Genomic DNA, 24,472 nt, shown 5'->3' with positions numbered 1-24,472 from the left:
GGGCAGGTGGCCGGCGCCGCCCTCCGCCGGTCAGAGGCTCTCGGTGATGGTGGCGGTGTGCTGGGCAGCAGGTTTCCCCGCCGCGAGCCCTTTAAGACGGCGGCGCGGCAGAAGCGCGTGGCAGCACGTGGCCGCACCGGGCGCCCTCAGCCGAGCTGCGCGGCCATGGACGTGGGTGCCGATGAGTTCGAGCAGAGGCTCCCTCTGTTGCAGGAGCTCGTCCTGGGCGCGGACTTCGTGGGTAAGGCGCCGGGATTCCGGGCCTCGTCGCCGCAGCCCCCTGGCCGGCGGGAGGGTGTGGTTCGGGCGGCGCAGGGCGGAGAGGTGAGGCCCGGCTGGGTGGTTGCCAGGTTGCAGGAGGCTTAAAACAGGGCCCCTCCGAAGGACAGGGTGTGTGCCTTCTCGGGCCTGGGGGGGATGTTAGGCAGCAGTTACAGCCTTGGCCCCAGTTTGGTCCAGGTGGAACGGGGTGGCCTGGCTTGTCCTTGCTTTGGCTTCCTCTGTTCCTTCTTGACCTCTCCTGGCCTCTTGAGCAGCAAAAAGGTGAGCCAGAACTTTTACCACCAGCAGCGTTTACAGCACAAAGAGCCTTGCGATGGCCTGCGCCTGGGGACTCTTGTCTTTCTTGCCTCCCCTGCAGGTCTAGACATAGAGTTCACTGGTCTTCGTTCTAACCCGTCCGGGCCCCAGCAGATCAGGTAAAGCTAAAACTGCCTTAGAGCTGAGCTGGAGAGTTTCTCGGCCGCGCGCTCCTGGACGACACCCTGGCCGGCCAGCATTGTTTCCCGACAGGCACCCTGTTGGCATTGGGCGGGCAGGACAGCATTTTGTGTGGGGTTTGGGGACCTGGCCCTTGTCAGGAACGCTGGTTCTCTAGTTGTAACAAGGAAAGTGCTGCCCCTGGTTGAGACGTGCTGATCCAGCACGGAGGCAGTGCTGCCTTGATGCCATCTGCTTGCCTCTGCGCTGAGATGCTTATTTTTTCACAGTCTGTTTGACTTGCCATCAGAGTGGTATCTAAAGACCCGTCAGAGTGTTCAGCAGTTCACCATCTGTCAGATTGGTGAGTTTAATCTTCAGTTGTTTCTTATAAGTTACTGAAATAGAGACTTTCTTCCTTTTTTTTTTTTTTTTTTGCCGTGCCCGGGCCTCTCACCGCTGCGGCCTCTCCCGCCGCGGAGCACAGGCCCCGGACGCACAGGCCCAGCGGCCACGGCTCACAGGCCCAGCCGCTCCGCAGCACGTGGGATCCTCCCAGACCGGGGCACGAACCCGCACCCTCTGAGGCGGACCCCCAACCACTGCGCCACCAGGGAAGCCCTCTTCCTTTTTTAAAATTGTCTTTGTGTTTCCTACTGGGAAAACAGTTTTGGCGCCTTTGTGAGATACTGGCTATTGTTTTGCGTGCTCATTTGGTTTTTGGCCATGTCATGCCTGCGAGACCTAACACTTCAGAATAAGCAGAAACGTGATCTCCATGCCTAAATCAACATTAAGGAACTTGTACCATCTTTCAGGGAAAAATTTGAATGTTTTCTTTAAAGAAAAATCATACAAGATCATACTATAAACATGTTGTTCTGCATCGTTTTTTTTCTTCCCCACGACTGGGGTTTAGAGATCTTTCTATATCAGCATATACAGATTTCCTGTTCGTTTTTTTTTTTTTTTTTTTTGCGGTACGCAGGCCTCTCACTGTTGTGGCCTCTCCCGTTGCGGAGCACAGGCTCTGGACGCTCAGGCTCAGCAGCCATGGCTCACGGGCCCAGCCGCTTTGCGGCATGTGGGATCTTCCCAGACTGGGGCACGAACCCATGTCCCCTGCATCGGCAGGCGGACTCACCCACTGCGCCACCAGGGAAGCCCTCCCGTTCGTTTCTAACGGTTGCATAGCACTCCAAACTGAATGTATCTGTTGGCTCCCCCTCCTAATGATGAGTACTTTAGTTACCATTTGTATGTGATGAAACAGGGCTGCATTGACTGTCTTAGTGCTTATATGTTACTGTGTATTTGTGAATATATGTGTTTGGTATACTTGTAGCAGTGGAGTATGTGCATTAAAGTATTGATTCGTTGTCTAACTATTGCTCTTCCTACCAACCATCTGAGAAGTTTACAGAGACTTACACTAACAGGGAATGTGTCTGTTTCCCTCACTCACACTGAGTATTACCAGTCTTAATTTTTTGCCCACCTGGTAGAGGAAAAATGATCTAAAATTACCGTTCTGATTTACATTTTTAATACAGGATCAACAAACTGTTTCTGTAAAGGGCTAAACGAAATATTTTAGGTTTTGTAGGCCATACTGTCTCTGTTACAACTACTCAGTGCTGCCCTTGTTAATGAGAAATCAGCTGTAGTTAATACACAAATGAATGAGCATAGCTGTATTTCAATAAAACTTTATTTAAAAAACAGGTCATGAGACATTTTACTGATTCTTTTCCTGTGAATGATGGTGAACACCCGTGTGTGTGTGTGTGTGTGTGTGTATGTGTATGTGTGTGTTTTGCTCTGTGTCCTTGTCCTTTGCTATTATTCTGTTGTGATTGTTTTTCTTAATTGTGAGACCTCTTTGAAAGTATGGGAAACAGCACTTAGATGCGTTTGTATTGTTTTTCCCCTACTTCAAAGTCTTTTTCACTTTGTGTGTGGTCTTTTTAGCGGTACAGGCATTCTAAAGCAATTAAATGTATACATCTTCATAGATCTTAGTGTTTTCTCTTTTTTCTTTTATTATCCCTTTTTTCTCTTTTTTTTTCTTAGTGTTTCCTTTTACTAGTTTTAAAACCATAGAAGTGTCAATTTAACATTCTGTGTTTGAACAGCCAGTCAATTATATTTCAGTAATTTCCGTGTGAATGACAGTTTGACAGTTCTCATGTTTTGACTCTTCTTTCTTTTTTAGAAGTTATCTTAAAGCTCGTACAATAGCTTTGGGTGCAAAGTACTGTTCAGAAGTTTTTCTGTAGTTAACTTCTGGTAGCTTTTCTTTTGGTATTCATTCTCTCTACCATCATTCTTCTAGGATTGTCTATGTTTTCCAGTATTGAAGGCGAGTCCAACAAGTATGTATAAAGACCTTTGGCAAAACACATGGCTCTTGCCCATTTACCTTCTCCACCTGCTCCCCCTTCAAATTCTGCGTCAGGCTCTGAAGCGCTTTGGCCCTGGGTGCTCTGTAGACTCTCCGGCTTCTGTGCCCGCCACCCCCCTCCCCTGCCGATGCCCGCTGGTCCTTCAAGTCTCTCAAAGCAGCACCATCTCTGGGGGCCTTTCCCAACACCCCTGTACCTTTGGTGCTCCTTTCCCCATTTCCTTGTCTCCTGTGTGCGCCTTCAGGATTGCAATTAACAGTGTTATAATGAAGGTGATGTACCTCCCAGGCGGCAGCAGTCAGAAAGGATGCTGGATGGCAGCCCCACTGTCTCAAATAGGGCGTCAGACTTTGTTCCCCAGGGGCAGGATCTCTGCCTTTATTCATTGGCCACCCCCATGCCAGTCATAGTGCTTGAGATATAGCTGACATTCAAGTACAGTGGACCCTTGAACAACACGGGGTTTGAGCTGCATGGGTCCACTTATACTCAGATTTTTTTCACTAAAATGACGGTACCCATGTGTAGACACAGGGCAGGCTGTAAATTATATGCGGATTTTGACTGCATGAACGGTTGGCGCCCCTAACCGCCGTGTTGTTCAGGGGTCAACTGTACTTCTCAAGTGGAGGGAAGAGCCCACTCAGAAGCCTGTGGTGTGAGCCAGAATTCTAAAACTGGTTTTCGTCTTTTTCTCCCTATGTGTGTTTTTTTTCTAGGTATGAAGCCCATTCGTGTAACTTCTTTCTCTTCCCTACAACATTTGGGATTTTGGATTCAGAGTTCTCTTTCCAGGCTTCTAGTGTTCAGTTTTTGAATGAGCATGGCTTCGATTATAACAAGGTACAGCATTGGAGGAGGGGACCGGGAAGGGTTGCAAGGCTATCTAGCCCACCTGGTCTGAATCCATTTCCTGTCCCCTTTCTGACTTGTCCTCAAAACGCGGACAAGGAAGGTTCCTTTCCACTCTGCTGCCAGCACAGAGGATGACTCTGACTAGTTTCCTTGTCTGTTCCTATCTTCAGTTTCTCAAGAATGGAATCCCATATATGAACGAAGAACAGGAGAAGAAAATTAAACACAGCATCCTGACTGGGAACTGGAGAGTTCGCAGGTAAAGCCTGCTTCTCCGGGTGCTTTGTGGGTTTCTTTGCTGCTGGTGTGTTTCTGGCTTTCCTGTGCATAGACGTGCTGTCTCCAGGACAGGCTGACCTCACACCATCAACTTTAGCTGGCGTAGCTTCCTGGACCCACGCTCAGTCAAACGCAACAGCCTGAAGTGCTGGTGATACCGTTCTCAGGCCTGAGATAAGAAATCTCTCACTGTGTAGCGTGTGATTTTAGTGTTTAACAATGAAGGGGAGAAAGAACTGACTTAATTTGGTACTCAAAGAGGCAGGAACCCCATTCCAGGGCTAGAGGGGAAGATGGCTCTGTTGGCCTCCCTGTGAGATGTTATGTTGGCCTCCCACGTGATCTTAGGGATTTTTCAAGGTAAATCACAGGTAGCCTTGACCAGGTAGTCACATGCCTTGGCTTGGGCACGTTGCCCCACGTGCCTGACGCTGCTGTGTTCCCCAGGGCAGGATCTCTGCCTTTTTTCTTTGGCCTCCAGTGCCTCCAGAAACCCAGTTGTACTGTAGGGCTGGGGCCAGGCCTGCACAGCCTCGTTGTGTGCTAGAAGGAGCAGGCCGCCCGGGCCCACACAGGCCCTGCTGTCCGCTAGCTTTCTGGTTTTGAACCAGTCCTCTAAGGTCTTTGAGCTTGAGACTCTTTGCCTCTCTCAAGAAGGGGTTAAATTAGACAGCTTTTAGTTCTGGAATGTTACGATTATCTGGTCCAGATAATTATGTAATGTGGGCATTTTTTTTTTAATGTCTGTTTGTGGTTTTATATAAAAATACCTTTTGGAAGGGAAAAACAAATTGAATTTTTAATCTTCTGTTACCTTCAAGTGTTGGAGAAAAGTCTTTCCTTTTCTCAGCATAACATCATGTCCTTATACTTCTAACGCAGGAGAAGGTGTACTTACCAAAGTTGCTGTCTTCTCCATGCTTCAGCAGATGGTGCTCTTCCACCTCTGAGAGCAGGATTGAGAAGATAGGGCTGATGGTGTTGTTCAGTGTGGGCTGCATCCCAGCATCCTCCCGCCCATAGTCCCGTCCGAGGGAGGGGCAGAAGGGCTCCTGAGGACAGACCAGAGGGTAGAGGCCAAGTGATTGGCTTCCTGTTGCAAAACAAGACTCAGAAAAGAAGTGGTCTCTTTGGGGTCCATTTTCTTGCTGAGATCACAGTGTTAAAACGGGAGCCTTCAGAAGCCTCTCCCACGTGAGCGCTGTCTCATGGTTCTGTGGTCTTCCCCAGCATTCCTGCTTCACTGTGCCCATTTTCAGTTCTCTGGATAAAGATCAAATCAAGGTGGTGATTGACGAGGTGACGCGCTGGCTGGACCTGGCAGAGGAAGGCGACTGGATGACCCTCCCTGGTATCACCGGTAGGCAGGAGGTGGCTCCCCGGCCTGGGAGCTGTGGAACCGGCCGCTGTCACGTGCTGGAGGGTGGGGGAGCATCCCTTCTCCCCTGGTGGATCCTGGGCGGCAGCTCAGCAGACACATGGTCCTTGTGGTTAGATAGAGCCCTGACCTCAATTCTGAGGTTGAAGGGTTTTCAACCGATTCTGAATTTTAAGGTTGAGGGAGTAAAGTTCCATTCAGAGCCATCCTTCTTATCCCAATCCTTGGTGCCCTATGGACTCTTGCTTTGCTGTTGTTAATCTCTGAATTTCTCTGAATTTCCCCCAACGGGACAATGTGGGATCACAATGAACCTGCCCTAGAATAGCGGTTCTCAGCCCTGGTCGGTGGACCCCAGGGGTCTCTGAGACCCTTTGCAAGGGGTTCACAAGGTCAAAACTCTTGTCAGAATATCACTCGGCTATCACTTGCCATTATCACTGTGCCATTTGCACCGATGGTCCTGCAGCAGCGGTGGGTAGAGAGGCTGGCACCTCAGCACAGGTGAAGGGAGGCGCGTCCGACCACGCTGGTAGTCGTATTCTTTGTTACTGCTTCCAGTTTTTAAAAATTCCAGTTTTACTTGGAATTTAGTGAAATAATTCTTTTTAGTGAAATAATAATTATTAATTTTATTAAATCTCAACATTTGATTGCTCATCTTTTAAAATATTCTGTGTATCAAAATAAGTACAGAAAAAATAAATGTTCATGAAACATTGCTGCTGCTACCGAAGTACAGTGGTTGTCTTGGGCAGAAGCACTTGTGCAGGTTTTTGTGTTGAGAGCTGAATTAGCTCCCTTTTATTTACTTATTTAGTTAAAGGCATATATGTGTGTGTGTGTGTGTGTGTGTGTGTATGTATATATATATATATATAAATATATATATATTTTTTCTTTTTTTGGGGCCATGCCGCATGGCTTGTGGGATCTTAGTTCCCCGACCAGGGATTGAACCCCAGGCCCTCCCTCGGCAGTGAAAACGCTGAGTCCTGACCACTGAACTGCCAGGGAATTCCCCTAAGGAATATAATTTTTACTTGAAGGAATTGACTGGTTGTTTCAATGTGGGTATTTTCAATCACTTTCTCAAGTGAAAAAAGTAAGCCTTGTCTTCAGGGAGACTAACTTACAGTATTTGCTAGAGATGAAATTTGAGCTTTCAGTAAAAGACTGGAATTTTGGAAAGCTTGCATCTGTCACCATAAGCTGGACAACTTTATGAGACCTTTCTAATGAGATCAGTGGCCATATGTACAAGTGCCTTTTGATGGTATTGTATGATGTGTGAACACTTGGACAACGTGTATAACTCAGGAAACCAGTGTGCTCCAAATAACCAGCACGTGATGTTACAAAATCATGGGCAAAAGTGTAATGAATGGGTTTATTATTTTTAAAACTTGGCGATTTCGAATTTCATGTATAGTTTTAATTTCTAACATGATGAATATCAAGACCCGTACCCCCCCCACACACAAAGACTCTTTGGGGTCCTCAATTTAAGAGTGGCCCCGAGATCAGAAACTTCAAGAAAGCTGCCCTAGATCATGCCGTGCCATCCCTGTCGCTTGGCCTTGTGGGCTTGGGTATACCTAAGAGCTGTCTTTCCACTTGATCCATCCATCTCTCAGCCGCTTTTCCTCTCGGGCTTCTCTTGAGGGGAGGGTGGACTGCCGTTCCAGGGTCTGCAGTGGTTCTGTGCACGTCTTGTTTCCTTGCTGCAGGCTTCCGGGCCTTCGAGGTCCAGCTTGTGCTGAGGAAGGCCCTCCCTGACATCTGGACGGTGATGAGAGACCAGGGGGTGAGTTCCCACCTGGATGTGGGCAGCCTCAGTGGCTCTATCATTTCTCTCTCATTTGGCCAAATCTGGCCTCTGTGAAAGGCTTCTTCTCCCCCGCTCCCTCTCCTCCCTTTTGAGATGAAGGACCACTTTTTTGGCCCCATTCCCAGGAACCCAGGATACAGGGACCTTGTCTCTACTTCTCCTTTCAGGTGACAGTGAAGAAAGTGAGTAAACGGCATCGCTGGTATCTGGAGAACACCTCTTGCGATCGAGAGAGCTGTTGGCAGGAGAAGATTCTTCTCTCTGCGAGGGGTTTTTCTGTGTTTTTCCAGATGCTGGTGAAAGCCCAGAAGGTAGGGAAAAAGTATCTCTTTCCTTGGTCTTCAGCAGTCTTTTGTAATTTTGGCTGTAGGTCCTAATGGGTCCTTCAACAGTACGCTAAGATTCCTTAAGATAAGTGACTTCCTTTTTGTTAACTGGCTTTATGGATCTAACCTTGCTTTCACAAAATCATGACAGATTCATTTGGGGAAAGACTGTCCCTGTGAAATATTACTAGTTCTTCGCTCCTTTCAGACACATGGGCATTTCAATACTGATTGACCTAAAACTACTTGGGGACTGCACATGTCTGCTTCACAGCTTAGATTCCCAGCGTGGCCCAGGCCTCGAGTCCCTCTGACTCGCTGCTTTGCTTTTCTGGCCTTTAAGCAGTCAGGCTACCTTTCATGGGAGTGGAGTGCAGGTGGGGATGGGATTACCACGTCGTCAGAATGCAGTGGGTTCTAAAGCTGCACCCTTGGCCGGAGACAGCAGTTAGTCGGTGGCGTCTGTTTTATTTTTGCAAGTTCATTCCTCTCACCTGTCGATTTCCTCCAAGTAGCCCTTAGTGGGACATAATATGTTGATGGACCTGCTGCATCTCCACGAGAAGTTCTTCAGACCTCTCCCAGGTAGGGACAGACCATCCTTCTCCTGCCTCTGACCTTAGCTTGCCATCCGGCAAGGGGATTGGCCCAGAATCGTGCCCCTGAGGGAGCCCCTCCACACACAGCCATCCCCAGGGCCTCACAGGTGTCCGGAGAGGTCGCGTACATCTGTGCCTGTTACCATTTTCCTGGAGCTGGGGGACTTTCTCCAGGAGAAAAACTTACATTTGAATTGATACTCTTCCCCCCTGTTATGGAAGTTGTTCAGTCTCACTGCATAAGACTTAGCAAAATCAGAGACGGGCAGGGGACGTGTCATCACAGCTATAATCCTGACACTTTTTGCTTTTCCCTCTGTCGTGGCTTTTTACGTATTTGACCACACTGCGTATATGATTTTGATTTTGGCTTTTTTTCACTTGCCAAAAGCATTTATTTATGTCATTAACCTAAAATCATTTAATGGCCACGTGGTACTGACTTATGCCCGTCCCAGTCTTTTCCATGACTGATGCCATTGGACACACGGAAGTGTGACGTAGCAGTTAAAAGCACGCATTCAGATGTCACGTTGAGGCCCCATCCCACCATTGTTATGTGCGATCTCAAGCAAGTTACTTAAACGTGCCTGTTCTGTTTCCATGTCTGTAAAACGGGGGAAATGATATCAACAGTATGGATATCAGAGTTGTTTGGGGATTAAATGAACTAACGATGTACTGAGAACACCAGTGTAGATTGAAAGGGGTGAGAAGGTTCTAGGAGAGAGTTCTCTAGGAAATGAATTGATTAAAAAAAACACCTCAGTTTGAGCATCTTGAGAGAACTTGGGGAGAATCAAGGATAAAATAATCACTCACCAAAAGACTAAGCAAACAACCAAACAAAAAAATTGCTGGAACAAAAGCTGTGCCAGAAAGGAAGTCATTGGAGGAGACCACCTGGCCCCTTGGTGAGTAATGCACAGGTGCTGGCAATGGTGAGGCGTACGAGGTAGAAGGGGTGATTATTTTCCTACCTCGTGGGAGTCAACAGTTTAGTGAGGGCCCCAAACCGGGAAATCACCGAGCAGCGTGAGCATGTTATTTAGAGATGTGGGAATCAACTCCGAAAGAAAAAATTGAAGGTCGTTGCCTTTGGGGAATAGGAAATGGGAGGGCAGTGAGAAGAGGGCTAGCAGAGGGGTTTGGGTTGGTTTGTTTTGCAGACAACTATATGCAGGTATAATTTTGATAAATACGTGAATTAATAGGTAATTTTTATCAAGGCACTTATAATTTTTAACTTACTGGATTTTTCTTTGAACAGTTATTTACAGACTTCACATCTGTCTTTCCAGTCATACCTCGTTCTCCCTTTTCCATTGGCTAGAACTTTGCAAATTGCGTTAACTAATGTTGGCCTGAATTTGGGAAAACCGTTTAGCTTTTGCTGTTACAAATGGTGATGTCAGGTTGGTTTGAGATTCAGAAATCCTTGATGATTAGGAGTAAGGATGTTTTCAATTCCTATTTTGTTTTATTTGCTTTATTAGCCAGTGTTGGTGACAAGCTAGATTGGAGAATTTCTTCCCATTTTTACCAATGAACTCACTTCTGACTATCTGGGTCTTTCCCTTCAGAAAGCTATGATGAATTTAAGCTGAATATCCACAACCTATTTCCTGTTCTCATTGACACCAAAAGTGTGGCAAAGGATATCTGGAAGGTAATAAGTTAAACTGCTCTGGGGAAAGGAATGCTTCGTTTGTCCCACTAACACTTAGCTTTCTCGTTCTTTTCAAAAGAACGAGAGCGTGCGTTCCTTGAACGTTTCCTTGAACCCTTTTCTCGTATTTTACAACCAGTATTGGTTTTCTTTTTTTATTCTACCACCTCTGAGTGATGCTAGCTTATGTGTGATTTTTTTTTTTCTTTCCTTCATTCAAGTTCTCACGTTTTGACTTACTGGTGTGTAGTTCACGGGCTTATTTAGATGGCACAGCAGAACAACTTGTTCTAGAGCTTGGTGTACACACAGTGAGTGTTTGCAACGTGCTTAAAGAGCGTCAGGGTTGGGGGCAGGGATCCCACTTGAAAAATTTTATCTTTACTGAGCATTAGGGCCGTGGGATTTCAACCCAGACACATTAGAATCACCTGGGAGGGTAAACACTGACACCCAGACCCCACCTTCAGCTTCTCTGGTGTAGAGGGGCCAGGAGTGGCATTTCTACAGCTGCCAGGTGACTTCTGTTCTGCAGCTGAGGTTGTGTGGAGAACGGAAGCACCCAGCTGGTTTAGAAGTTAAAACTGAGGAACCAAACAAGGGGAGCCAGATCAGTGTTGTAAATAAAGCTTTAAGCCGATCAGAATTACAGTTCGGTAAGGAAACCACAAAGACGGCACTGGGTTACTTGGTACATCTTTGCCCAGAGACACACGTATTACTCGTACCTCACGTATTTCTAGCTGACGGTGTTCTGTGACGCTGCCCATCTCCACGGAACGGAGTTCTAGGGCGAAGCGGGAAGGACGCGGGGGCTGATCTGAGGCAACTAGTGCAAACCAGTCTCCACTGCACGCGAGATGAGGTGAACTCTGGGCCTTGGTGACCTGGCAGTCCCTTAGAGTACCTAGTGCCCTGCGTAATGTGTCCTTGGCCGCGGTCTTGTGCCTTGGAGTCCTGTGTTTCTCAAACCCCTAAAACACTTGTCTTTGAAGGAAGTTGCTGTGTTGTGTTTGTGGCAGTTTTCTTAGGCTGGGTTGCCGGGTCCCTTATAGGAAACCCAAGACACTAGGTACCCTGACATCCGAATTAAGGAATAAAGATAGGTGTGTGTGAAGAGAGAGGAGTTTATCGGAGTTTGCATTTTCCAGGTCATTTTAATGGCCATTTGGTAATACCTGAAGCAGATAATAAACGTAACCACAAATGTCTTATTCTCCCTAATTTGTTTTCCATATTATAGGAACTGAATTTCCCAAGGGTTTCAAATCTTTTAGAAGTTTATGAAGTACTAAACAGGTAAGGAAGCTGCTTTTCGGAGCTGCTTATAGATCAGGGGTTCTCACCTGGGGCGATTTTGCTCCCCAGGGCACATGTGGCAACAGTGAGATGTTTTTGGTCGTTACAGTTCGGGGGTGCTACTGGTACCTAGTGAGTAGAGGCCAGGATGCACGGGACAGCCCCCAACCCAAAGAATTCTCCAGCCCCAAATGTTACTGGTGCTGAGGTTGCGAAACCCCCTTCTGGAGGGGAAGGGGCCTGGTCAAATACCTACAGCTGTTTAATTATCTGGTGTTTTCTGTTGGCCAGGGTTTTATTTTCCCTGTGATCTGTTTGATTATTGGAGTGATTAGCTCCATGGGAACAGATTTTGTTATTCTTTTGGACCTTGATGTTTCTCTCAGGCCTACAGCAGTGCGAGGCATAGTAGGTGCACATTAAACACTGGAGTGAGTGAACGGTCCTAGTACCGGGTGAGTTCCTGCCCTTCCTACAGGAACAGCGACCCTGTCTTCCCTCGTGTCCCAGCCACGCTGCGGGCATGTGCTGGCAGGAGTGTGTTGCCTGGAAGGCCTGGAGTGGATGGGGGCTTCTCTGCCCACTCCTTTGTCCCCAACTGGGGGGACCAGCAAACCAGAGCGGGGAGAGGGTGGCGTCGGGAGCAGTTGAAGGTGAGACCTTTTGGAAAGAAGCTGTGTTTCTGTGGCTCGCTGTCATCCGGCCACTGGCACGGGGGCCCCTGAAGATGCCTGGCCGGAGCCGCACTGGCCTCTTGAGTCTCCCATAGATGATCTTTCCGGCTCATGGCATCCGTTATTTCCGACGTGATCATCTCCTCTGGCCCCTTAGGCTTCATCTCCTCCTATATCACACGGCCCTCCTGGCCTTCATTTCTAAGAAGAAAACAAGAGGCTAGAGGCGGGAGTGTCTCAGCCCCCTGCAGACACTTGCGCGGTGTTACCCTCTTCGCCACTGTCTCTCCCGTCAGCCCGCACACGGGAACGCCTACCGTGTATGGGGCCAGGGCACGACGGGCTGCGTCGTGCAGCCTGTCCGTCCTCCTGGCCCTGCACCTTCGCTCCGTTCAGCAGCCTCCCTGCCCTTCGTGCCCCCTTGACCCCCGCCGTGTCCTCAGCCTCTCCCTCAGCATCAGCATTTTTCTTCTAACTCAGAAAACGTGAAGCTCCCCTCGGTCTCCCCTCTTGCCACCACTGTCCTTGTTCTGTCTTTACAACAGGCCTCTTCAGAGGCCTCGCCTTCTCCTGGGCCCACTGAGGTCAGGTTGCCTCCCCTCCATGGAACTCGATCTGGGTATCGGGGCCCAGCTGATGGGAAGATGCGCACAGGCGTTTGGAACAGGGCATGGCAGGCGGTCGTGCTCAGTGTTAACTTCTGTCTGGCGTCTGACACCCTGGGCCCCTCGGCCCCCTTCCCTGCCGTTGCGCCCTCTCCCGGCTTTCTCTTATTTTCTGGTGAGTGTTTTAATCTCTTCCTCGTGGGCTCTCGTTCTTCCACTCGGTCCCTCACATCTTTCCAGGGTCCCCACTGTCCTCGTCTTCCTCGTTACCGTGCCCCTGGGTGACCGAATCCACCCACCCCCAGCCTCGGCGATCACCACGTCTGTGCCACCGCGGCTCCAGAGTCCTCGCGTCCTGACCGCCTTCTGGTTGTTCCTGTACCACGTGGCCGCAGGCACCTTCTGCTTGGCCCGCCTCTCTGCCCGTCAAACCCGCTCCCGTGTCTGGAGCAACTTCTGCCACGTCCTGACGGCGCCAGGCGCTGTGCCGATGGCTCGTGTGCAGGTGTGAGAGAGAATCTTGTTTTCAGTACGCAGGCTCTGCATCGAGACTTGCTGGGTGTAAATCCCAGCTTTGCCTCTCACTAGCTTCGTGAGTCACCTTGAGAGCAGGCCCCCAGAGCGATGGCCGCCTTGCGGCTTAGGAGCAGATGAGGGAATCAGGGTTCAGAGATGTGAAGCATATAGAGAGGTACCGATAGATTCTGTTGGAAAACAGGTGAAGGGAAGGTTTCCCTGTCGAATGCCAGCTGCGTTCACCCACATGCCAGAGCTGAGACCTGGAAGGGGACCCAGAGCTGGGCCACCAGCGTCTTCTAGTCAAGGCCTGTTGGTTTTACTCCCTAAATGTCCTGGAAACCGGTTCCTTTTTCTGCATCCCCAGGATCATTGCCTTCCCTGAGGCCTTAATTTTTATTCCAATGGTGATAGTAGCTCCTCCCCGGTTAGCTTGGTGGCCTGACCTACTTTATCTGCCGGGCTGCCACTTGAGTGATCTTTTAAAATGTGAACTTGACCATTTTTCTGGTCAGAGTCTTCCTCTGGTTCCTGAAGCCCCCCCATAATGTTCGAGCTCTTTCCCGGCCCCTGCCCTTCACTGCGGGCTTCGCCCTCTCCCTCGCTGTCTCTGCGTGCTCTTCTCTTGGCTTGAAGTGCCTGGCGCTGCCCCATTTCCTCCACCAGGTGAGTCACTGGGGTTCAGGACTCTCCTGTAGGACCACCGACTTCAGGAAGCCTTTCCTCCCGAAGGCCTGTCCCTCGATAGCCAGACGTGCACTGCTCACGCCTCGGGCGTCGCATTTCTAGGACGCACTGAACAGCAAGCTCCCGGGGGCAGACCCAGCATAGGGTTGATCCTGACGCCCGGACTGGGGTCCCGCGTCTGGTAAATGCTCAGAATGACGCGGTTGGAGCCTCTGGCTCTGCTGTTCTTTCTTCTGTCCTGTTGCCTGGTTACCAAGACCTGTCTGCCCATGCCTGGATCCTTGTTTTGTTTTCTTTGTTTGTTTTATTTTATATTAGAGCTGTGTTTCGTTGTGATTTTCAAGGAGTCCCAGTACTGAGGACGTTTTTATTTGTTAAGAGGATGAGGGGAGAACGAGAAAGGATTGTCAGCGAACGTTTTCTATTGATCTTTCTTCTCTAATAGTGACTTGAATCCCACCAAGAATTCTGGGCCAGTGATTATTCACGCAAGCAAATGTGAAAAATACGGTACGTATGTTTGCCTGAGCTGTGCTCCTCCGAGGTTGGCACGGCTTTGAGGTGCTGGAGCTCAAGCCGGGTCTCCACGTGGCAGGTGTGGGAGGGCCGGGTGGGGCTTTTCCTGTGCCGTGTCCATATTATAACCACCCGATCGAAAGGAGCCATCCCAGAAGGCGTCGGAGGTCCCGGGGGCGCCCGTCTGTCCGGAAGCCCTGTGCTTCCACCTCCCGTGGCGCTCTTGCTGCTGTGGGGAGGTCCTAGGTCAAAGTGGGGTATGGCTGAGAGAAGGGTGCGTGGTCTCTGCAGGAACAACCGTTAGTAGGCTGTGTGTGCACGGCCGACGTGGGTGTGGAACTGGGGCGGGGTTGGGGGAGAGTCCTTTCCCGGGCTGTGTTCTAATCGCTGCTTGACCGTCTCTCCTGCTTCTGGAAAAACACTTCAGTTGAGACAAAGTATCCCCACGAAGCAGCGTACGATGCCTTCCTGTGCGGATCAGGTGAGAGTTGCTGCGCTTTTAAAGGGAGACCCCTGTCTTATTTTCAGTCATCCCCCGCCATCCCTGGGCCCCCCCCTTTACTTCCAGGTGGGTGGCGCATGTGGAAATAAGGGCGGAGTTTGCATATTTTGACAAGGTGATCAGGTTGCGCCTCGATGTCTGTCACGTTTCTAGCTTCTTTTTTTCCAGTTCTTTTGAAAGTGGCCCACTTGCTCCTATGGAAAGTGCACGGGTGAGTGTCCCCTTCGTCCTGTGATCTCATCAGTGGTCAGGATTTGTTGAGCCCTCACTGTAAACCAAGACCTCGGGGCTCCCACACTCTCCCAAAGAAGCAGGATGCAAGTGTCATTGTGTAAATGACACATTTATGGAAGCAGCCCTCCTCCATAGGCGGCCTTTCCCAGCCTTCCTCCCACCCTGGGGCTGGTCCCGGCCCCCCTGCCTCTTGTGTCGGCCTTGGGAAAAGTCACTGTCGGGACGCCAAGACAGTGGGTCAGGCTTGGGTTCCGCACCCGCCCCAGTGTTCCCCGGGCAGTATGCTTGCTTTGTCTGTTACCCTCCTGTTTCCTCGTGTCGTGTAAACCGCAGTGAGGTAGGAGGGCAAAGCATATAGGCCAACAAATGATCCATCCTCGGGGTTCACACAGTCAGGCTGGGGAGAAGGGCAGTGACTTGGAACAAGGCACACAGGGGAAAGGTTCTTAAAACCTCAAATTGGAATCTTAAATGCATTTTCTCAGGGCATTGTCATCCTGGATGCCTGCAGTGCTGGGCTTGTAGGCATCAGCTCCACACGTGAACTGTGCATTCTGTGGCACCATCCTTGCCGCGTACATGTGTTAAGTAGGATTTAGGGACTTCCCTGGTGGTCCAGTGGTTGAGACTCTGTGCTTCCAATGCAGCGGGCACGGGTTCGATCCCTGGCTGGGGAACTAAGATCCCACATGCTGGGGATAAAAATACCCTTCAAGAGGGTTTTTTTTTTTTTTTTTTTTTTAATAAAAGTAGGATTTAGCAGGCCAGGGGAAGGAGCTGATCAAAACTGTGTTCTTTGGGACTGACTTAAACATTTTCAGACTCTACCCTGTTAATGTGGGTACTGCCTAAGTTGTCTCTTTTGGTAAAGGGTATTATACACAGAAATAGCCTATGACACATTGATGTGAGGCTTATAGCTTCAGTAAGAAACCCCCGCCCCCGTCTCCTTCTTCCCTGTGCTCTGACTGTGAGGGCAGCTAAGAGCAGTGGAGCTTATTGATGCCTTAGTACCTGGACCTTGTGTCCTTAATTTCTTTTTTTTTAATTAAAAAAATTTTTTTAATTAATTAATTAATATATTTTTGGCTGCGTTGGGTCTTCGTTGCTGCGCACGGGCTTTCTCTGGTTGCGGCGAGCGGGAGCTACTGTTCGTTGTGGTGCGCGGGCTTCTCATTGCGGTGGCTTCTTTTGTTGTGGAGCACGGGCTCTAGGTGCACGGGCTCAGTAGTTGTGGCATGTGGACTCAGTAGTTGTGGCTCGTGGGCTCTAGAGCTCAGGCTCAGTAGTTGTGGCGCACGGGCTTAGTTGCTCCGCAGCATGTGGGATCTTCCCGGACCAGGTCTCGAACCCATGTCCCCTGCATTGGCCGGTGGATTCTTAACCACTGTGCCACCAGGGAAGCCCCAATTTCTTTTAATCCTCAAAACCTAGAAACCCTCCTAGGTTTAGAGAAGCTCCGTAGCAGCCAGGCCTGCCTGGTGCCAAGGGCTGTGCTTTCTCGCGGGCCTGTGCTCAGGTACGTGGTGGTGTCTGGGTGGAGGCGAGGCTGAGTCACGACAAGGCTGTGGGGCGAGGGACGGCCATTTGCAGTCTCGTCGAGGGGCGATGGAGTGGACCTTCCTCTGAACAGGGGCCTCACTCATCCCCTGAGCCTGTGGCTGATGTTGGTGAGCCTAGGGGCCTTTACCAGATGGCCACCAACAGGTGGTAACCCCTGGAAGTTCTCCCTTGGCTCGGGCCGTGGTGAGAGCTCGCTGGTCGTGTGGGGGAGGCCCGTCAACAGAAGTCCCAGAGCCTGTGAGGGGAGGAGGGAGGGGGGTCTCGGGCAGCACCTTGCCCGTTGTCACCAGAGCCTCAGCTGCGGCCGAGGACGTGGGACACCCCCCGTGGGCCTGAAGGCTTTGGGGCTTTCTGTCCTCATAGGGTTCTTCCCATCCCCAAGCCCTCCTTCCCGCTGTACCTCGATGTGCTGGCTCCCTATGTGAACCAGGTGAATCTTATCCGAGCCGGGGTCCCCAAGATCGTAAGTAGACTTCATTTTGCTCCCCCCATTCGGAGGCTGGAGGCAGCTTGGGGCTCTGGGGGCTATCAGGGGCTTCTGACGGCCACCAAACGCGGCCAGAGAGGGCGCTCACGCCCCACTAAGCCTGTGACTGTCTCCTGTGTTTTCCCGCCTGAGCCAAGGTGAGCTCGACCGTTCCTTCCTCCTCTCCTCTCCTCCCCTCTCCCTCCCGCCTGCTCGCAGGGCCTGTCCTAGTGTCTCTCGCAGGATTTTCCAGCTGGGTAGGTAGTCAGTCAGTAGGAACTGTGGAAAACCTGTTCTCTTCCCTGTCTTCTAGAATTTTTCGGGTCCAGATCACCCCAGTATCCGCCCTCCCATCCTCATTGTCACCGTCAAGAGGTGGCCCGGGGTCAGCGAGCAGCAAGTCTACCGCGAGTTTCAGAACCTCTGCAAGTTTGATGTCAGGAGACTGGTGGGGAGCCACTTCCTTCTTCTGACCAATAAGTTTAAGGAGTAGGTGCCTCGGCTCTCAGCCCCCGCCCTCCAGCTGCGGCCACTTCAGCCGCTCAGAGCAGCTGTGCTGCTTGCGCGCTTGACCGAGCCCTTCTTTTGGCAGCACCCGGAGCATCCTGAAGGAGTACAGGTGCCACCCCACCCTGCAGGTCTCCCTGTACCGCTACTGGAGACACTCCCCGAACGTCAGCTGCCTGTTACAGTAAGTGACCGGGACTGAGGCTGCTTCGGACTTGCCGGTGGTCCCAGCTGGGTGTGAGTCGATCGAGCACAGCTCGCTAGCCGGTGTGTGCTGGGCAAGGGGTCGTTGACCAGCACGCTGGACCAAACGTCGTTCAGTGACGCTCAGCAGACGTTGATCGAGCACGTGCTGTCTTCGGCACTGTCCTAGGTTCCAGGGCTTCATCCGTGGATGAAACAAAACCCCCTGTTCTCGTGGAGCTCGCACTGGAGTGGGGGTAATAAACGAGTGACCTGCACGGTCTGTTAGGTGATAAGTGTTAGAAACGAGCAGGGTCGGGAAGCGGGAGGGCTGGCCTGGGGGCAGGTTGTTCTTTAAAGGAGAAGATCGGGGCCCTCATAGAAGGCCCAGGGCGGGGGTGGGGGCGTGTCGCTGGTGGGGAGTGAGCCAGGCACGGCGACGCGGGGCGGGGGCGGTGTCCAGGCAGAGGAGGCAGCGGGGAGGGGCCCTCTTGGGGGCGCGGTGCTCCTGGCGTGTGGAGGGGCAGTGACAAAGCTACCAGACGAAACAAGGAGCAGCCGGCAAGGCTACGGAAGCCGGCGGGTTGCGACCAGCAGAGGGCGCGGCTGAGGACTGCGGGAGAAGCTGGGTCGGCCGCCCGAGGTTCGGTGGCGCAGGGCTCTGCGTGGAAACGTTGGAGGACACAGGGCAGGGGGGCGTCAGGAAGCCAGGTCACCTGGTCACACTGTTCGGCTGCGGCTTGGTGGCAGATCGGGGGAGTCGGGGGTGCTGAAGGTGGGATCAGACGGACGGGAGCAGGGTCAAGTTTAAACCCAGGGTTTTTGGTCTGAGCAACTGGGAAGACAGAGCTGCTGTAAATGAGCTTGAAGGATTTTGGTTTCCTGTTAGGAGCCAGACCCGTCGAAAACCACGTCGTTGAAGAAGAAAGCTTGGCTGCTAGGCAGTCTTCTCCCCCCTCAACCTCCAACGTGAATCACTGGGAAAGGTGCCCTCTGTGTCCCAGAGCCATTCTAGCCTCGAGAGAATGTTGGCGCCGGGAGAGGGATGGAAAGAAAATAACACCCGGGCGAACGTAGCCGGGAAGGAAGAGGGGCCAGCCTGCGCCGGCGCTCTCACACCTGCTGGGCGCACGCGGGGCCTCCCGAGCCATCCAGGCCGCTGACCGGTGTCATTGTCTTGCAGGGTCTGTGGCGTAGTCACCACCTGGGCCTTTATCGCGTTTCTCCTGGGAAGAGCTCGCCCCTGAGTGCAGCAAGGCCGCCTGCAGTCCCGTCCTGTCTCCGCGCGATCCCGGGGCTGCCGTCCTGGCTTCTGTTTGTTCGAATCACATCCTACTTGCACGTGGATCTGCGTGGTCCTTACTAGGAGTTTTGTTATGTGTTGAGTGTGAAATTCTGTAAATATTATCAATGATAAATCCTTTGTATGTGGCCAAAACTTTTCTTTCTATAAATGACCGGGGAGAAGCCACACCTCTGGGAATTTGAGCTAATGTTCCAGAGTGTCTTCTGAACGGACAACTGGGACGATAGGAGCTGGACACCAGGTGGGCAGAAGACTCCATTATTGCTGAGAGAGAAAGCAGTAGCTGATAGGCGGGGGTTTAGGCCTGAGAAACGGCCGGAGCTTTATTAAAGGGAAAAATAAAACCAGGTGTCATGGGCGCCGGTGTTGGTCCATGTTTTGGGTAACTGTCATAAACCATGAAGCAACTCACCTTAGAAACAAAGTGACTTGTACCACAGGTGTGAACCCTGAGATCGAGGTAGAATCGGATTATTTTCTTTCCTTGGCAGTGCTGGGCACTTCACTTGGCTTTATCAGGAGCTCTTCTGTGTAAGGGGTTGAACTTGGCTGGGCTGTGTGTTCAGCCTTGAACTTAAGGATTCAGCAAAGCCTTCTTAAATTCCTTGTGGAAGAAGTTTTTTCTGTATAAAACAGAAGTGTTAGTACTGGCAGCCACCCAGAAGGAGAGTTTGGGAGCCACCCCAGAAGTCACACGCCTGTCCTGGGGTGTGAGTGACACGGTGACCGATGGGCTGCTGTCCCTGCGGTGCTCGGGGCAGCTCTTGTGGTCAGACCAATGAAACCCTGCTCTCGGTGAGGGGTGGGAGGTCTTACCCATTTGTCCAAACGGCCTCCTAGTGGGATTGTTGTTTTGTCTGTCTTCCCATTGGATGTTCCTTTGTGTACACTAAGGAAAAGTCCCCTTTTTTGTGGGCTTTTGGGGCCCCATCTCATGGATGTGAGCCCTGCATTAAGTAAGCAAACCTGAAAAGTGAAAACGGACTTCTCAGCTGAGCGTATACAGTGACCATTTTGACTTCCCGGGGTTGGGGCAGGGCCTGAGCACTAAGCTGTCTTCGTTCTGGGGCGAGAGACCCTATAGTAATTTTATCAGACATTATTCATTTATTCATTAAACTCTTAAACTGTTCATAGGTTGTTCTCGAGTCCCTGCTACGTACACGCTCAGCGGGGCCTCCGTGCTGTTGGTAGCATCCTGCCGTCCACCCACAGGGACTCTGGCTGACCGCACCGTCCACTGTCCCTCCCCGAGGAGGCGGGTGGGGGTGACATCTGAGCTGCTGAAAGCCCATGACCGGGATCGGATTCTGTCTACCGACTTCCCCTGAGGTTCCCCCCGTGCACATGGTTGGAGGTGCTGAGTGAGCGCCCATCTCGTACCAGCTCCCACCCCGTGGGCCCGGGTCCCTCACCCTGCTCTCTCCTCATCTCCTCTAGTTCTTCGTGTCGGTCGGTGCCTCTCGTGCAGCCCTTTCTCCGTCATTAAATGAAAGAACCAAAGCAAGGAACAGACACCAGCCTCCCGTCCTCCGCTCTGTGCCCCTCTCCCTGCGGCTCTGGCTGTCCCCCCGCCTTCCAGCCACGTTTCCCTTCGCCGCTGAGTTGCTCACAGCCACACAGCTCGGCCTGCCCTCTGCCATCCGTGGTCCCCGCAGCTATTCGGTGCCGAGGGACTGGGTGCTGTCCGCGTGTCCTGCTGTGACCGAAGCTTGTGCCCCGGCTGGTGTCTCTCTGGGCCCAGTGCATCTGGGCCGGAGCAGAGCGGAGCTATGTTTCTTCCCTGACGGCCTCGTTTGAGGAAGGTGGTGGCCATCCCTCTGGTCCCCCGCTGTTAGCTCCAGGGTAGGGCTGGGGCACTCTTCCCAGACCCTGCCCTGTCTCCACCGGGTGTCCCCCCTTCAGCCTCTCTCTTCCTTGCCATCCCGCCACTGCTGGCCTCGTCCGGGCCCCCTTCACACCACCTCCGTCTGGGACAAGCTCAGAGCCTCCTGGGACCCTGCCCACCTCCTTCCTACAGCCTCACAGACATGAGAGGGATCTGAGGGCAGATCTGGTCCCCTCTCCTGCCCGAAGCCCTTCCGTGGGTTCTGCACCCAAGTCCCGGAGCCCTTGGCCTCCCCAGCTGCTCCACGCCTGCAGGCCATGCTGAGCACCGTCCCTCAGCCCTTTCCCTCCGCGGGGCTCACGGCCCTCGCCCCTCTCGACTCAGTTCAACTGGCGTCTCCTCCAGGTTCTGGAGCTTTGCCGCCCCGATGCCCCGTCAGAGGTTGGGCTCCTTCTGCCCCTGTGACGACTCTTAGCACTGTGGGAACGAGTTCGGATTCTTCGATGCTCCTCGGAGGCACATGGCAAGTGGCACAGGCCTCATCATTTTGCATAATCGACGTGGCTCTGCCTCAGCGGTACAGAAAAGGGACACGTGGCAGCCCCCAGACTCCGCCCCCGGGAGCTCTTCCGGTCCTCTGGGTCCTGATCATATACAAGTGATGTGACTCTAGTCCTTGCTCCCAGAATTTTGAATCTTGTTTGTTTGTAGTTTAAACCACTTCCCTGAACCGAGGCCTCAGAGACACGTGGGGGGCGCTCCCTGGGCCAGGCGTGCTGTCCTCCTGCCACGCCACCTGTGGGGGTCGGGAGCCCATTTCATACCCTCCGTGCTTTAATGCCCCACTCGTCCGCCGTGAATATACATGGTGGGTTTAGGCAGGTTCTAAAAACAAGACCGCGTGGCCGACATCTGAAGAACTGGCTCAGCACCGGTTCTTGGACCTTGGCTGGAGCCCCCGGGTGGAGTACAAGTCTGTTGGGCGCCCTCGGCCGCTCCCCCTGCCTCTCCCCCAGCTCCTGCGGCCCCAGTGCCGTGGGAGGACCCCCGGCTCCCTGCGTGGATGGGTACCTTCTATCCAAAGGCTCTTTCTTTTCTCCATGAGAGCAGAGCTATCTGGTATCATATGATGTCTATTTTTTTTTTTTGCGGTACGCGGGCCTCTCACTATTGTGGCCTCTCCCTCTGCGGAGCAGAGGCTCCGGACGCGCAGGCTCAGCGGCCATGGCTCACGGGCCCAGCCGCTCTGCGGCACGTGGGATCTTCCCAGACCGGGATATGAGAGACCGCTCTGCAGGCGGACTCTCAACCACTGCGCCACCAGGGAAGCCCATGATGTCTATTTTTATGGTCAGAGAACTGGGGTAATGATTTTCTAAATCCTTAAAACTTTAATAAATAACTTGGACCGTTTTGTGGTGAAGTTTGGGGCAATGCTGGTGGTTGGCCTGAGTCACTAGTAAACAAGCTGGAGGCAGACGTAATCAATGATCTCTGTGCCCTCTACCATCTAAAGCCTGTGATTGTCTGTGCGCGGGCAAAATGGCGTGTATGCATCACGTTCTGTTATCCTGTAAAGACTGAGAAAATACATTAAAATGATGTCTGTAGGGGAGATTTTGGGTGATTTTAACGTTCTATCTCATACTTTCCTGTATTCTGAAAATTTTGTATAACAGCATGTATCCCTTCTAAATGGAAATGTACTTTAAAAAAAGAAAAGCAAAGCAAAGAAGGAGTTCCCTGACAGTCCAGCGGTTAGGATTCGTCGCTGTCACTGCTGGGGCCCTGGTTCAGTCCCTGGTTGGGGAACTAAGATCCTGTAAGCTGTGCAGCGCACCATTAAAAAAAAAGAAAAAGAAAGGAAATGTATTATTAAAAAGTCAGTACCTATAACTGAGCATATGAGTGATCACAGTTAATTAAAGAGGTGAACTTGCGCTTCCCTGGTGGCGCAGTGATTGAGAGTCCACCTGCTGATGCAGGGGACGCGGGTTAGTGCCCCGGTCCGGTAAGATCCCACATACCGCGGAGCGGCTGGGCCGGTGAGCCATGGCCGCTGAGCCTGCGCTTCCGGAGCCTGCGCTTCCGGAGCCTGTGCTCCGCAACGGGAGAGACCACAACAGTGAGAGGCCCGCGTACCGCAAAAAAAAAAAAAAAAAAAAAAAAAAAAATCTCTTTTGAGTGCTGCCTCTTAGAAATTCAGAATATCTCAGTCACTGACTTTTAAAAATAGCCTATTTAACTAATTTTGGGTTTGCCAAGGTAAAGGGACCTTCCCTTGTCTTTTGGGAAAAATTGCCCTAAAGTAACCGTTGAAGAGATAAAAATGCAATGTCCTACAGAAGCAGGGAAACAGAAGAATAAAAATATTCATTAGATGGCTTCCATTTTGTAAAAACCTCAATCACCACTTGATGGCACCAAAAACTAAGGAACCCCAAAGGGTTCCTTCCTGCATACCCGTAGAGCCATTTAAAACCCCATTTTTCCCTAGTGTGAGGGTGGAATGATATTCTTTGAAATATGTTTTGATGTATTTTTGTTCTCGGAAGAGCTTATCACCTGTGACTCTCTCTTCCCCTGTCTGGGACGGACATCACTGCCCAGGCTGGAGTTTAAAACAGTTTAGAAAATGATGGCTCAGACAGCGAGGAGGAGGTTTCCTGGGTACTTGAAGGCGGGGCTGCGAATGTCAGTAGGTCTGGGCTGGAGGACTACAGCCTGGAGTGTCGATCTGAAGACAGACTGCAGACACTCAGGGGCTAGTGCTGGTCAGGAAGTCCTAGCAGAGCTGGCACGGGGCCTGGGAAGGCGAGGGGCACCAGACAGGGGGATGCCTGAGACAGACCCCAAGGGGAGGGTAGCCCAGAGGGTGTGGGACCTGCAGGAGAGGTGGTCCCACACTGCTGCTTCCTCCTGGCTGCAGGGGCCCTTGGGCATCCTGCACGGACCCGGGGGTGACCATGGTGGGCCGGGTGTCCCGTAGCAGCCTGGATGAGCCCCTGCTTCGCTGCGCAGGGTGGGAACAAGCGCTTACATTTCAGCTGGGGCTAGAGGTGGGATGCAGCAGGGAGACACTCCAAAACCAGGCCAGGAGGGCGCTGCGGAGGCCCCCAGACCAGCAGCTCAGGTGACAGCTGCGAGGAGCGCTGTGTCCGGCGCAGGGACTCCCCCTACATGTGCGCCCAAGGCCTCACTTCCCTGGGCCCGCTCCCAGCCAAGGCTGATCTGCAGGGTGCTGGGGCAAGTGGGACTCCCCTGACAGCCAGCTTGGGCTCGGGGATGCCCCATTGGCCCTGCTGAGCCTTCTGCAGGAGGTCAGGACATGTCCACCAACTTCCCGTCCCTTCACTCAGGGTCAGACTTGCATTGATTGTGGTCTGGCAACTCTCCCAGCCGTTGCTCCCTTCCTGTTTCCTCTACACAGGCATTTCCCCCCATGCTGTCCTTGTACGTTAATCCTACCTTCTTGTTTGCCTCTCAGAGGCCCTGGGCTCACACAGCCCCCTGACACCACGAGGTGCCAAAGCTTCCGTTACGTG

General features: G+C 51.9%; 2 protein-coding genes across 2 annotated transcripts in view; one reads left to right on the top strand and one right to left on the bottom strand.

The window, feature by feature from the left end:
• Positions 1-10,459, bottom strand: part of TCP1 (t-complex 1) — a 30,683-nt gene extending 20,224 nt beyond the window's left edge. The window contains exon 1 of the mRNA XM_032650911.1: positions 10,454-10,459. The gene's annotated coding sequence lies outside the window, so the exon portion shown is untranslated. The remainder of the gene's footprint in view (positions 1-10,453) is intronic.
• PNLDC1 (PARN like, ribonuclease domain containing 1) lies at positions 166-19,111 on the top strand. Its single transcript, XM_032650915.1, has 19 exons — positions 166-241; positions 641-698; positions 990-1,063; positions 3,035-3,074; positions 3,824-3,947; positions 4,130-4,218; positions 5,498-5,598; positions 7,347-7,423; positions 7,615-7,758; positions 8,289-8,358; positions 9,956-10,041; positions 11,285-11,340; positions 14,268-14,332; positions 14,766-14,819; positions 15,009-15,051; positions 17,001-17,100; positions 17,417-17,592; positions 17,696-17,794; positions 18,977-19,111. The coding sequence occupies exons 1-19, from the start codon at positions 166-168 to the stop codon at positions 19,038-19,040; spliced, it is 1,596 nt and encodes a 531-aa protein (XP_032506806.1). The 3' UTR covers positions 19,041-19,111.
• The last annotated feature ends 5,361 nt before the right edge of the window (positions 19,112-24,472 follow it).

Source organism: Phocoena sinus, chromosome 12 (assembly GCF_008692025.1).
Source record: "Phocoena sinus isolate mPhoSin1 chromosome 12, mPhoSin1.pri, whole genome shotgun sequence".
In the NCBI taxonomy this organism is placed as follows: Eukaryota; Metazoa; Chordata; class Mammalia; order Artiodactyla; family Phocoenidae; genus Phocoena; species Phocoena sinus.
This window is presented reverse-complemented; position numbering and strand designations above follow the sequence as displayed.